General features: G+C 52.8%; 1 protein-coding gene across 1 annotated transcript in view; it reads left to right on the plus strand.

Moving 5' to 3' along the window:
* KIFC3 (kinesin family member C3) overlaps positions 1-15,061 on the plus strand; it is a 32,054-nt gene that overhangs the window by 1,736 nt on the left and 15,257 nt on the right. The window contains exons 3-4 of the mRNA XM_010861969.1: positions 124-205; positions 2,149-2,291. Of these exons, the coding sequence (XP_010860271.1) occupies positions 124-205; positions 2,149-2,291 (225 nt within the window). The remainder of the gene's footprint in view (positions 1-123; positions 206-2,148; positions 2,292-15,061) is intronic.

Here is a 15,061-nt window from a genome sequence, read left to right on the forward strand (position 1 = left end):
GCTCCTGCCCCGCGCCCGCCCGTCTGTAAAGACCGGCCCGGGACGCCGAGTTAAACGTTAACGCGGTCTGTAGCGCGGAGCGGAGAACGCGGCGGACAGCCACGCGCTCCCTGACCGGCCGGGTCGCTGTGGCTCTGTGATCCGCCCGTCCTCGGCCGAGCACTCGTGGTCTCGCCCCGGGTTCTGCCCGCAGCTGGTAAACAAGGTAGGTACAGAGCTGCCCGGCGCCCTGCGCGGTGCCGACACTTGATCCCGCCGGGGCTCTCCGGCGGATAGCGCGGAGTGGACGAAAGGCTGTTCCCCAGCGTGGCCTGGCAGAGGGTGGGTGCCATGCGCTCCTTTTAGGTGCCATCCAAGGTGGCCCCGACAGCAGGTGGGTAGTGAGGGAGTCCCCGAGTCTGGGCCCTCCCTCCCCCTGGGGGAGCTGTCAACACGGGCTCTCCTTTCTGGGTCATGTCCCCTGGCGCTGCCAACATCAAGAAGTGGGCGGCTTCTGTGATTCCCGGTGGGGGCTAGATCATCAGGCCTGGGGAGCTGCCCTTGGGTGTCTGCCAGCCTTGGCTTGGGCAGGTCCTCCTGGAAGTGTGGGGGCAGAGGGTGTGTCTTCAGGCAGGGGGCCTTCAGGAGTTTGCTGTCTGACTGCTCCTGACCTACTGGGAGAGGGCTGTAGAAGGCCAGCCTGTCTAAGTTAGCAGAGCCCTTCTGGGACATAAGGCCAAGCCCCTCCATGTACAGAAGGGAAAACCGAGGCCCAGAGTGGGCACATAGCAAGCTCCAGTTCCCTGTCTCCCACCTCACTTGTACCATCAGTGGCAGCCAAAGCGCTGCCCTCCACGGTCTGTCTCTTCTTCGGGGACAGTGAGGCTGGGGTTGACCCTGGAGTCCTCCTGGGAAAGCTTGGGCTCTTGAATCAGGTGTCCCCAGTTGTCTGGAAGGAGCTGAAGATGGTCTCTACTCCACCAGATTGTCCAAAGGATTAAGACTGTAATATGAATGAATAGTATTGCTTTTCTGGCTTAAAAAAAAAAGAAAGCAAGAATTGAAAAACAAAAACATGTTATCTTGGAAAGCCAAAAAAAAAAAAAAAACCACAGAAAGGTATAAAAAAGAAGACTTACCTAGAAGCTTGTCACTAAACATTTTATATAGTTCCTTCCAGTCCTGCATGTGCATATTGCTCTCTTAAATTAGTATTATGAGGCTTATATGACCATACAGACTTTTATCCACTTTTAAAATTTAAGACAAAGGTCCAATGAAATCCTGTGTGTGAAATGCCAATCATGGTGCCTGCCACTGGGTAGAGTTTTAGCCAGTATGGGTGTCCCTAGGCCCCTACTACCCGCCCCCCCCCCCCCACTTACTGCCACTTTGAGAAGGGACAGCAAGCAGAAGGTGGGTTAGCACATGGGATTGGAACACTGGCTTCAGGTGACCCTGGGCATATTATTAACCCTTCCGGGCCTCCGGTTCACACCTCTCAGGGTGTCCCCTCTCCCATCCCGTCCAGCCCCACAAGCTGCGGTGGAGGGCTGGGGATTAGGGGTGAATGGGGTATTGAAGCCACAGTCAGCCCTCTCCCGCCATCCGGTGAGGGAGGCGATGTGTCAGAGACTCGAGAGGATGTGCTTTAACTGGTCCTGGATGCGCTTTTGAAGGCCGCGAGGACCAGGCCACCCAGTGTGGGGTTGCTCTTTATGAAGGCAGGGGAGAAATTGCCACCTAGAGGCGGCTTTGGTAATGAGGTCACGGCCCCGGGGTGCACCTCCTATGAGGATTAGCACAGCCGGGGTGGCGTCGGCTTCCTTCTGCTGCTCTCTGTAGTGGGTTGCTGGTGGGCACGTGCCAGCCCTAAGGCCACCGTGGAGGGAGAGGAAGCCGCCACCTCCGGGGGGAGGTCTTGGGCGACCTCCTGCAGAGGATCCCCTGGCGGTTTGTGGTGAAGAAAGAGCGCAGCCCCTGCTCAGCGCCAGGCCTTCCCTCTGTGCCAGGCAAGCATGTGAGGGCGTGTGAGTCCCTCCTGGCGGTGCCTGGGCCGCCCTGAGTGTGTGAAAGGGGAGCTAAGCCTCAGCTCTGGCCACTGATCCCTGGCCAGCAGCCTCCAACCAGCATCCGGCATCTCACCCGTCTCCTCTTGTCCCGGGACAGGGCGTGGAAAAGATAGCCCGGCTGGCGGTGACGAGGACTCGGGCACCCGAAGTGCAGCTCGCCCGGCCCTGGCTCAGTGCCGAGCCCTCAGCGTGGACTGGGCTGGCCCCGGGAGCCCCCACAGGCTCTACCTGACCCTGCAGGTAAGTCCAGGGGCTGTCAGAAAAGCCAGGTGTCTAGCCGGGCAGGTGTGCCATGGCCCTTTGAATACCAGCCGCTGGGCTCCTCTGGGGAAGGAGGCCACGAAGGAGATGGGTCTCACACCTCCTGCCAAGCTCCTCATAGCACACCCACTGGGAGCCTGCCTACATGGGACAATTTGCTTTATTAGGTTATCTGGCGGGAAATCTCACAGGAGATGACAGGAGCTTCTCAGCCACGCCCTGACTGAAGTGTTAAAGTGGGAAATGTGGGGCCTTCAGTGAGAAGCTATTAGAAAGATGGGCAGGATTTTAGGGGAGCTGTATATTCCCACTGGGGCATATGAGTCCATGGGGGCAGCGATACTTAAATTTCCTCATTTAAAGTGAGGACTTTACCAAAACTTGATTTCTTTTCTCTTGCAGTCATCACTGCAAGTCAGTTATCATTGGACTTTCAAAACACTAACTTTACATTTATACGTATAGTATTTGGTTGTAGAATGAAGACGTCCTAATAGCAGTAATAATATTTACTGAACGCTGGCTTTATACCAGACATTGTGGCATATATTATATGTCTCACATCAGTCCAAGACATAGTTACTGCTTTATGAGTGAAGTAAAGGAGGCTCAGAGAGGTTAAGTGACTTGCTACTGGTCACACAGCAAGCTGGGGTCTGAACATGATCAGCTTTAAAAATGGTATAAAGAACTCACACATGTGGCATGTAATATCTAGAAACTGAATGTCTCCTGTGGTCCTGTGTCTTTGAGAAATCCACTCTTAATTTATTTATCTTTTCTATACAACTACTTGATTGCGTTTATACAGTTTTTATTCTTTATTTTTGCCTTCTATTCTGTGACTAGCTCTTTCCCTCAACAGTGAGTCTTGGTGATTTCTTCATGCCTGTCAATATATAGAGAACTGTTTCATTCTTTTAAACTGCCGCATAATATTCTACTTCAGGGTTTATCTCACTGATCTTCTGTATGGTTTCTGATTGCAAAGAGCTCCTTAAACAAATACCGATGCATTTGTGCACCTAAAACTTTGAGCAATTTCAGGATAGCACAGGCTCTGCAGTTTTATTTTTGCTGTACCACACAGCATGTTGGATCTTAGTTTCCTGACCAGGGATTGAACCTGAGGCCTTTGCACTGGAAGTGCAGAGTCTTAACTACTGGACTGCCAGGGAAGTCCTTGTAATTTTTTAAATGGATGCATCTGTTAACAGATATTTTTGCAAGTGCCTACTCTGTGTTAGAAGACTGTGCTGGCACACAGCCAAAAAGAGAAATAGACCCGGCAGTCTAGCAGAGAGGCCAGGATGGGCAAACATTGACATAATGGCTGAGGATGAAGGATCAGAGTTATCAGGAGGTGTTGCCAAGGCCCCTCCCCACAAGAAAGATTGTGTGTGGCAGGGGCTACCTTGAAGGGACCCATGCAGATGGAAGGCAGGGTGGGTGTGGGAGATAGGTGCCCTTTGAACGTGTGGCTTCAAGTCCTGATCTGAACATGAACCCCTTGCTTGTTGCTTCAGAGATAGTCTTGGGCTTCCTGGTTTTTCTCATCCCCTCTGGTGTGGTTCATCTGAAGATAGAACTGAATGGTCCGTTTTTTTTTTTTTTTTTTTTTTTAACTGTAAGTTCTGCTAGAAATGCAGGTCTGGTGCAGGAACAGTTAAAAAAACTGGAGAATCATTTTTTTTTTTTTTAATCGAACTCAAGCCATTGGTAGTTAAATCGGGAGGTGGTCAGAAACAGGCAGCCTTGAGTTGGGTGGAGGCTCTGTTCTTGAATTTTGATTATGGGCTGTTGGGTTGTGGTTGCTGCTGAGTCCTGGGGTCAGCAGATCTACTGAGGATGTGAGACGCTGCCGCCAGCCACCAGTTTCCACATGCGTGTTCTTCTGGGCTGGTGAAGCTTCGTTATGTTTATAGGAGCTTCGAGATGGGGGTTGTGAGGCTCAAACAGGGACCCAGACCCAGTGAAGTGACCTGGTGGGCTTGGTGACCTCCCCCACCAGCTTCTCAAGCAGTTAAAACCCAAGTTGCTTCGTTTGGAGGCTGCAGAAATTCCCAACCCCCAGGGGCCTGTCTGCCCTTCCTGTGGCTTGGCCAACCGGCCAGAAATAGTGTAACCTTTGCTCTGGACGGCAAATGGAAACTTCCAGCTGCCGCTGTTGCCGCCGCCAGTGACAAGGCTGCTCGTGCTGGTGTGGCAGTTGGTCAGAGGGTGGGGATAAAATTAAGTCGGCGGGAATTTTCCTAAATACGAGACATGATCACGACCGTTCCTTCTGGAGTAGAAAGTGGAGTTTCTGTTTTAAGAATGGGATGATGAAGCTTTAGGGAGGGTTAAGTAACTTGCCCATGGTCACACAGCTCACCTGAGTCAGGCTTCACACCCAGGCCTTTCCGACTCTAGATTTGGAATATTTTTTAAATATAGCAGTTGTCTTTTTGTTTTGAATAAGGTTGGCACAAAGACACACCAAAAAGTGCCTGTAATCTCCCATTCTGGATAGCTTCTGTTATCAAAGATAACAAAGCAGAACACCACAGATGCTTACAAGCTTAAAAATGCAAATGCCAGAAAGGTTCAGAGTGAAACATAAAGCCTTTCCTTTCTCTCCACTTTCTCTTGCAACAAGTTTCTTTTGATTTCCCCAGAGTTTTCGTGTGTGCACAGTTGCTCAGTCATGTCTGACTCTTTGCTGCCAGGCTCCTCTCTCCATGGGATTCTCCAGGCAAGAATACTGGAGTGGGTTGCCATTTCCTCCTCCAGGGGATCTTCCCGACTCAGGGACTGAGCCCACATCTCCTGCATTGGCAGGTGGATTCTTTACCACTGAGCCGCCAAGGAAGCCCACCCCGCAAATTTAGATGATACCCCTGTAACATCACCCAGCCTCCAGAGGAAACCAGATTTGGAGAGGGAGGGGCAAGCCTCTTTTATTTCCATTATCCTTAAATGGGATTACACCTTACCTGTGGTTCTGTTCACACCTTACCTGTTGTCCTGTGTGAGTTGCACGTGATTTTCTCTGGTTGAAAGCCTCTTTCTGCCTCTCGCCTCATCTCCCTGCCAGTTCACTGGTCTCTTCTCTCCAGCCTTCTTTGCCTTGATTCCTCCTTCCTGGAGACAAGGTCTCATGGTCCCAGATAGCCATGCCTGCACGTGGACCATGGCCTTGCCCTGCTCGTGTGGACCTGTGTGCCCGCTCCTTGACAGTCCCAGGCTGGTGCTGTCTGCAGGGGGATGGAGGCAGCTGACGTCACGGGTTGGGGTTGTTGCCCTGAGACTGCCGTGTGCCTGTTGGGGCTGGACAGGCCTGTGAATGGTGGGTCGAGGGTACACCTGAAGCAAGCAGGCCACTGCACTGGTGACTCAGGGCTCACAGGTCAGCCAGCTGAACTTCACCTGAGGATTTCTATGTGCCCAAGAACCTTGTTTGCTGGTCCTGAGGGCCGGCTGCCAATGAGGGCCAGGGGAACTCACTGCCCTTTCTCGCTGTGAGATCTGGGCGCATTTTCTTCCAGACTCCGGGCCTCCTTGTTCCCATCTACCCACACAGTGAGGGATGGACCGGCTAGGTCTGGGGGCCTCACCAGCTCCGGGAGCATGCACCATCTTCAGGCTCCACTGGGGTTCCCTCCCCACTGCGATCCCCCCTCTTCACGTGAGGATTCTGATTGTGTCTTGGCAGCAAGCCCTGCAGGACAAGGGGTGCGAGAGCAAGAGTCAGGGGACGAAAGAAGAGAAGCCCCTGAAGAGGCAGGCGCCGGCCCCCAGGAGGGACCGGGAGGCCCAGGAAGCTGGTGGCGCCATGAATGTAGAGAAAACAGGTAAAGGAAGTCTGCCCACCCGCCTGGCACAGCCCTGGCTAACACTGGTGTCGGAGGGGAGGCTCTTGTCCCCAGACATTGTCCTCCTTGCCTGGAGTGGCCGCCTTGACATGGAACTCGGAGACCCCAGCCTGCTCATCCTGACTCCAGGGACACCTTCCTCCCAGTGCCGCTGGGCGCCAGCCGGTGATAAGCAGCTTTGGCCAGCACACGCTGGGGTTGAATTTCCCTGCTTTTTTGTCTTTTCCCCAGTGCCTGTCAAAAGCAGGGCAAGGGTGGCAGCCGCGAAGACGCCACCGCCTGCAGAGAGAGGCCTGACCCCCTCCACTTGTGTATCTGTGGGTCCGTCAGGGACCCAGAGGCCCTAGGACGGGGATTTGCTCTGCTGTGTCGAGGCTGGGAAAGAGGAGCTGATGGCTCCAGTCTTTTCCGGCGAGGCTGACAGTTCTGGAAGATTCTGTGGGCCCCCTTTGTGGAGTTCCCCAGCAGGAACCCAGAGCCCAGCAGCTATTGGGGAAGGGCATTCTCAAGAAGCCCGAGGGGAAGGCCAAGAGTGAGTGGGGAAAGGAGCTGGCCGTCCTCTTGTTTGCCTTCTCCTGTCACCAGAGATTGATTTGTGTCTGAACTTGCAAGGTGGAAGGAGCCACCCCCTTCTCTGAGGTTGATCCAGGGCCTCCTTCACCTGTCTGGGCCCAGCATTCATTTGGGGCCGGGTGTTGGGGTCTGGCCAGGCTGTGGAAGCAGGGCCATTGTCCAGCCAGTCCAGAGTTCTGACTCTGGTTTGTGGGTCCGGGGCTGAGCTTCCCCGAGCCTGGGTGCCCTTGAGGGGCAGTGTCCAGGCAGGGTCTCAGAGAAAGAAACTGTCTTCTGAGAATGTGGATGGACAGCTGACCTACTATGATGGTGCAGTGGTCCCTTAGCCCCCTTTTAAGTTCTCCTTTAATCGCATCTCTCCCTTCTCTGCTGTTCTCTGTTAGCTTTCTCAAGGTCTTTTCCTCCCCAGTAAATGCTCTCCAGGCCCCTTGCGGCTCCCTTGGCACATGGGCGCCATGCCAAGGTTAGGATGAAGCCCCCCGGCTGTGGGCTGAGGGTGAGATGAGCCGTGTTCCAGCAAGGAGGGCTATTCCAGTCTTGTTGGGCAACACACCCGTGCACCCCTCATGGGTTCCAGGTGCCTGCCCAAGGTTGCCTCTTTGGACAAGGACCATGGTCCCTGTTTCACAAGGGAAGCCCCAGAGGGATCCTCCCACCCGGCTCTGAAGTGGCAGTGCCAACTCTTGGACCTAGAGCGGAGAGCGTTTCCTGCCACCCCATGGCAATCTGCAGAGAGCACAGGGCTGTGCTGGTCACATGCTGTCTATGGCAGCTCCGGGTGCTGGCCTGGAAGCATCCATCTGACCTCGCGCTCTCTAGAACAGAGAGCAGAAGCCTGGCCAGCTGTGTGTGACATGCATGCTGTGTCACATGCAGGCCGCTTGGCCAGAGCCCCCTGGCCAACCAGCATTGGCCCCCGTTCCGGCTCTCCAGAAGGCCTTGAGTCAGAGCCAACCCTTGGGGTTGGGAGGAAGGGAAAGGGAGTCTGTGTGTGTAGGGCCTGCTCCTTCAATAGTGGATGTCTTCTCACTGTCCACCCCTCCTGGGCCCAGTGCTGAGCTGTTCTGTCCAGCCTGGAATCAGTGCCATCTGTGCCCCACGTTCCCGCTTAGTCCAAGAGCCAGGCTACAGTTTCAGCTTCTCTGCTGTCTCATTGAACACACCTGTCACCTTCCTGTGGGTTGAAGCTGGGCTGTGTGACTTCAGGTGCAGATGGCTTTGTTTCTGGAGTCTGGGGTCTCCCCGCCGTCCTGCCCACACAGGGCTGCAGCTTCTGGGACCTCATGTGAGGGAGCCTGGACGCTCTGGCGCTCCGTGAGGGTGGAGGCTTGCAGCAACTCTTCACGCCTCTCTTGGACACTTCACCCTGCCTCACCTACTTTGGCCAGGACCCGGATTAGGCTGCCCAAGGCGGGAGGCAGATCCCTGCCCTTCCAGCCTCTCCTCTGTCCACTGCCCCACCCCCTTGCCAGCTCCCCACCTGCAGAGACAGTGGTCCTTCTTGGTGCCATCAAAGCAGGCTGTGATGGGCATGCCAGGCCCCATTAGCAGGTCCCAGGCCTTGATTCTGTGTCTCTGTCCTGTCCGTCTGTCTGTGTCTCTTCTGCTGGTGACAGGATGGTGGAAGGCGGAGACCCCCCGCCCACCCCAGTATTTATCCCTCCCTCTTGCCTGTGTGGTCCCTGCACTCAGTCCCACAGGGGTTGCCTGGGAGCACGCTTGGTGATGTTCCTGCTTGTATGCTGCTGCGTTTGTTCCTGTGTCCTGGTCTGTCTGTCCCTTGCGCACGCACACCTCCGCCTGCTCTCTCTCTCTGTGCAGTGATCACTCCCTGCGGAGGGCAGGGGCCAGGCTGGTGAGCCCCCACCTCTCTTCTCTACTCTGGAGAAGGTTTGGGGCGTAAAGAAATCATTTTCCACCAAGGATAGTGTTTTCCGGGGAGACAACAGCGGTTGCCAGAGGCACATCTTTCTCAACTGCAGGTCCCTGCAGGCTGGCCATGGAGAGGATATTGCCCATCAAACCTAGAACATAGGCTTTGGGGGAGTAATGAGTGGAAGTTGCTTTCCTGACTCCTGGTCCAGGCAGTTCTACCCACCAGAAACTTCCCACTAAAGTGGCTTCCTCCAAGGCAGGCCCTGGAGGCCCCCCCACTAACCCACTGGCACCCGCTAACTCCTGCTGCTGCCCCAGCCCTTGCCCAGCTCCTTTGTCCCCTCTGCTTACATCCACTCCCCATCCCCATGGTCCATCCTGCCATGACAGGCCCCCTGTCCTCAGCCAGGCTGAGGCCTCTGCTGCCCCGCTGATCAGCCGCTACTTTGCTCATAGGTGGGAGGCCCTTTGGCAGCGGGAGGTGCTCAAGCCTGTCGGGGTCACCCAGTGCCGCCCCCGTGGTACATAGGATGGTGGAGGCCATGTCCCAGCTGCGGGAGGAGAAAGCCCAGCTGCAGGAGGAGCTGGTGGCCCTGCGGGAGAGGCTGGCTGTCCGCGACAGTGAGCAGCAAGCCGCGTCCACGCAGCTGCAGAACCAGGTATCTGGGGAGGGTGGGACGGGCTGAGGCCACTGCCCACCGTGGAACAGGTCAGAGGACATCGCCCAGGGTACCTGGGACCCTCCAGGCCACCCGCACAATGGACAGATGGGGTCTCCTCCCCTGGCTTGGGAACACACGGAGGCCTGGGCCTCCCCTCCTGGTCTTCCACGTGCCGTTCCTCATGGTTACCAGGGGGCCAGATCCGCATCTCCGTGAGTGACAGGCAGCATGTGTAGACGTGGGCGGAGCAGGAAGGCGCAGGGATATTCCTGCTCTGAGGCTGGTGCTGAGTCCACTCCATCTTCTGAGGTGGCCTGGCTCGGGCAGCCCACATGGACCAAACTCATCGCAGAGGTCGCCCCATGGAAAACTGGCAGGAGAAGAGAGGCTGGGGTGTGTACCAGGGAGAGAAGGGAGCTCACAAATCTCTGGGAGCCAGAGAAAGCAAAGGTTCATGCTAGCCAGTGTTGTCTCCTGCATTAGCTAGCCAGGAGGATGCTGGGGATGCCACAGGCCCTTTGGGCTGACCCCTGGCCTTCCCCCGAGTGCCTGGCCAATTCACTCCTTCCCACCATCATGTGGGCCCCGAGGCCCCTTTCCTAGGGCTCAACTCCCCACTCTAATCGTCAGTGTCTCTCAGGCCTGAGTCTGACCTTTCCCACTTCCCCAAGCTCCCCAGCCCTGTCTGCACACCATCTCCGTGTTGGAACCTGTGCCTGCGCTCCCGGGCCTGACTCTCTGTAGAACGCCCTGCCTTCAGGTGGACCAGCTTCTTTCTCTGTGATTGCCCAGCCTGTGGATCTTCTGTTCCTCATTACTGGATGCCGTGACTTGTTCTCAGTTCCGGGGGCAGCGGATTATTTTCATGCACTTTTATTTATTTTTTTATTTTTGGCCGCACTAGGTCGTCGTTGCTGCATTTGGGCTTTCTCTAGTTGCGGCCAACGGGGGCTGTTCTTCGTTGCGGTGCACAGGCTTCTCATTGTGGTGGCTTCTCTTGTGACGGAGCACAGGCTCTAGGTGCGCTGAGGTTCAGTAGTTGTGGCCCACGGGCTTAGTTACTCTGTGGCATGTAGATTCTTGTCCACTGCGCCACCAGGGAAGTCCTCATGCACTTTCCAGATGCAGCGTTTTGGAAAAATGCTTATAAGTGTATCCTCAGGCTCTCTCTGTCCTGACCACCTGTCCTTTGCTGAGTTGGGTGGGCCTCCCTGGGGCCTCCCTGGTGCCCAGTCTGTCTGTCTCCTCGTACATTGACCCCACTGTTTGCTGCCCTGGGCTGGTGTGCCCCACTCGTGGGAGCTCTTCACGGCAGGTGTAACACACCAACTTTGTATCACCGTTACCTCCTGCCTTCCTGCCTCAGATGGCTGCTGGGTGCCTGGTCTGTACAGGCACCCAGCTGAGCAGTGGGGGTGCCCAGGTGGACAGGCATGCCTTGGCCTGTGGCAGCTGCAGTCTAGGGGAGGACAGACATTTGTCACTTGCATTTATGTAAAGGTGGGAGAGTAACGAAGTCTCTGCTGGCGGGCGCACACAGAGGGCATGCGGGCCCTTACCAGATGCCTTTGTCAGGGAGATCAGGACCTGTAGCGGGGAGAGCTCCTCCTTCCCCGACTTCCCTTGGTTTAGTTTGTCTGGGCACTTCACTTTTGAAACAAGTTTTGTTTTTTGAAGAAGTTTACTGAGATAGAATTCACATTCCATAGAACTCATCCGTTTAAGGTATACAGTGTATGGTCTTAAGTATATTAAGGTGATGATGCAGCCATCACCACTGTCTAATTTTAGAACATTTTTGTCACCCTTCAAAGACCTATTAAGTCACTCCTTATGTGCCCTTTCCCCCAACCCCTGGCAACCACTGCCCAGCTTTCTGGGTTTTTAAAAAATCTTTTGGCCTCACCGCATGGCATGTGGGATCTTAGTTATCTGACCAGGGATCAAACTTGTGTCCCCTGCATTGGCAACATGGAATCTTAACCACTGGACCACCAGAGAAGTCCTGTGCCCTGCTTTCTGTTTATATGGATTGATATTTTCTGAACATTTCATATAAATGAAATAATATGTGGCCTATTGTGACTTTAAACAAATGTTTGTATGTGTGCATGCTAAGTCTCTTCTGTCATGTCTGATTCTTTGTGACTCTCATGGACTGTAACCCACCAGACTCCTCTGTCTTTGGGATTCTCCAGGCAAGAATACTGGAATGGGTTGCCGTGCCCTTCTCCAGGAGATCTTCCCAACCCAGGGACCGAACCCACATCTCCTGTGGCTCCTGCATTGCAAGCAGATTCTTTACCACTGAGCCACCAGGGAAGCCCCTAAATGAATGTTTAAGAAACATTTTTTTTTCCCTTTAATTAGCAAAATTGACTTACTTTTTAGACGGGAAGCTGAGTGTTAAGCATCTCAGCCTTTTTGGTGTCTTTGAGCTGCAGCTTTCCAGGCAGTCCTGACCCCTTCCCTTATCCCAGCCTCCACTCCTCTGGATGATCTGGAGAATTCAGAATGGTTCCCGGTCTTGGGTCATGTTTTATTCCTGCAAGCTCTTGTCTGAAAAAGTATCTCAGGAGATGCGCCTGAAGGTTCAGGTCTCTGAACCACTCTTGGAAGGGTCTGACCCTGTGGAGCTGAGGGGCCCGGAGTCCCATCCACGTCCTGACTTTGGCACTGCTCATCAGCTGCGTGACCTTGGGTTAGTTAATTACCACTCTGCACCTCAGTTTCCTCATCTGTAAAATGGACATAACAACAGTATCTGGTGAGAGGACCAGTGTTGTTGGTGTCACCGCCATCAGCACCCTCACTGTTACTGGGAGGGGTGTTGGATTTGGAATCACGTGCGCAGGGTTTGAGTACTGGCTGTGCAGCTGTAGTAAGTCACTTCCTGTCTGAGTCTTCATTTACCCATCTCTAAACTGGGTCTAATAGATGTTGCTTCATGGTTACTGAGCAGCTCAGTTGTGAAACTGGACAGAAGAGTGGACCATAAACTGTAAAATGCTGTGCCTCGTGAGGTGTCACATCTGTGTGCTCTGGTTTCCTGTCAGCCTCACTGTGATTTGACACAGATTGACCTTCTTGGTTTTTCTATATGTTGCTTCTCTAAGAAAAGCCCACCGTGGAGTACCCTCCACCTCATTCTCAGGATGCCTCCTGGTTCCCATTCTTGTCCAGACTTGTCTTTGAACTCAACTGGCTTTGCCATGTTGCTCTTGCTGAAAAGCCACGTGGCCTAGTAGTTAAGACTGAGGGCTCTGCAGGGGCTCCAATTCTAGCGCCAGCACTTAATAGTCCAGTGACCTTGAGCAAAATTAACCAAGGCTTAATCTCTTGGGACCTCAGTTTTTCCTCCTGTAAAATGGAGATAATAATAGTATGTACCTCAGAGGATTGAGGGGTTCAAAGTAAAGATCTAATCAAGAAATCATTGCCAAATCTAATGTCATGAAGCTTTCTCCTTGTTTTCTTCTAAGAATTTTATATATAGTTTTAGCTTTTGTGTTTAGATCTTTGATCCATTTTGAGTTAATTTTTGTATATGGTGTTAGTAAGTGTCCAGCTTCATTCTTTTGCGTGTGGATATCATTTTCCCAGCACCACTTGTTGAAAAGACTATCCTTTCCTCATTAGAAATCTTAACACCCTTGTCAAAAATCAGTTGACCAGTTATATGAGGGTTTATTTCTAGGCTCTCTGTCCTACTCCATTGGTCTATATATCTGTCTTTATGCCAATTCCACACTTTTTGGTTTATTGGAGCTTTGTTGTAAGTTTTGAAATCAAGGAGTGTGGGTCCTCCAACTTTATTCTTCTTCAAAATTGTTTTTTTTTTTTGAAATCTTCTGAGATTTCATATGAATTTTGGGATGGACTTTTCTATTTCTGCAAAAAATGTCATTAGGATTTAAATAGAGGTTGCATTGAATCTATAGATTGCTCTGGGTAGTGTTGACATGTTAGCAATATTGTTTCCAAACTATGAATGCAAGATGTGTTTCCATTACCATTATCATCTTTAATTTCTTCCAGCAACGTTTTATAGTTTTTAGTGAACAAGGTTTTGCCTCCATCGTTGCTTTATTTCTACATATTTTATTCTTTCTGATGCTATTGTAAATGAAACTGTTTTCTTAATTTCCTTTTTGTATTGTCCAGTATTCGTGCATAGAAACACAACTGATTTTTAATGTGTTGTATCCTGCAACTTGGCTGAATTTATTAGTTCCAGTTGGCCTGATTTTTTTAATGCTCAAGTTAGTTGCCACCATTTAAATCTTAGTTAAGTTCGTATAAAAACCTCAGCTTCCTTTTTTTTTGTCATAAAATATTGGAAGATGTGGCACCTCTGGGCCGACATCCCCACATGGCAGCCACTGCCTGGAGCCCAGTAGCCACTCCTGCCTTTGCTGGAAGGGAGCATCCTTCAGTGAGCCCCAGCCTGTGCCACCTTTGCTGCCCCGTGCCCTGCCTTTCAGCTCACTCACTCAGGCATTCAACACTCTTCTATATGTGTTTACTGAGCACCTACTGTATACCAGGTGCCATTCTAGGCACTGGGAGTACACCGCTGACACAATAGACAAATATCTCTGCATATCTGAACTTTCATTCTGTTAATAGAACTCATTACGGTGCTGGGCCCTGTCCTAAGCACTTTGCATATATGTTATCTCTTGTAATCTGACTTAATCCTCCAGCCCTCCTCGGTAAGGTAGCCTCACTCTACAGCCAAGGATATGGAGAGAGGCATGGTGGACTTGAGATATATCCATGGTTGTCCGGCACATTAGGGCAATGTTTGTATTAGAAAGCTGGGCAAGTCCGGCCTGAGAGTCCATGATCCCAGTGACCCTTGGTGGCAGAGAACTCACATGTGAAAACCCAGCAGTAGAGGCAGGGTGGGTGGACGTAGCCAGACAGGCTTGGTCATTGGTCACATATGTAGGCAGCCAGGAGTCAGGTCTGGTGGAATGGGGAGTGGGTTGGGGGCAAGACAGTATGCTTCCCGGGGCTGCGCCTCAGGCCTCTGGACTGTTTCCTTGGGGCTGTCTGGATTGCAGGCCCTCTCATTTTCCCAGCTCAGGAATCCCTTGGTCTCGCCACTGGGACAGCCCTCCGTTCCTCCGAAGACAGCTGATGATGGAGGGCCAGGCTTGGTGGGAGGTCGAGGGTAGGTAATCAGTAGGTTGTCTGCATTGAGAGGAGCAGACAACTGGGAAAACGCAGACCAGCTCGAGCAGCCCCACCCTCTGCTGAGCCTGCTTCTGCTGGGAGATGTAACTATGGGTTGGCTTCAGGTCAGCAGACGGGCCCCATCTCCCAGGTCTCCCCTGAGGCTGCCCTGCACCAGGCCTGTGACTCAGTTTCTCTGGATGACGAGGAGACTGAGCTCAGGCAGTGTGTGTATGTTAAGTCGCTTCAGTCATGTTCGACTCTTTATGACCCATGGACTGTATTTCCTCTGGGATTCTCCAGGCAAGAATACTGGAATGGGTTGCCATACCCTCCTCCAGGGGAACTTCCCAACCCAGGGATCGAACCTGTGTCTTTTATGTCTCCTGCACTGGCAGGCAGATTCTTTACCACTGGTGCCACCTGGGAAGCCCCAGGGAGAGTGTTGCACAAACTCAGCCTGGTCCCTTCTCAGCCTGGGGTTGCCTGCGTGCTATTCTGGGGGTCGTCACGGCAGCCTATTAGGAGCCTGCTTGGCCTTCTGGCTGACTCTTTGAACCCTCTTTGTGTACAGATGCCAGTATGGTTGCTGATTCAGAGCTGT

Source organism: Bison bison, unplaced genomic scaffold (genome assembly GCF_000754665.1).
Source record: "Bison bison bison isolate TAMUID 2011002044 unplaced genomic scaffold, Bison_UMD1.0 scf7180017864473, whole genome shotgun sequence".
Lineage (NCBI taxonomy): Eukaryota > Metazoa > Chordata > Mammalia > Artiodactyla > Bovidae > Bison > Bison bison.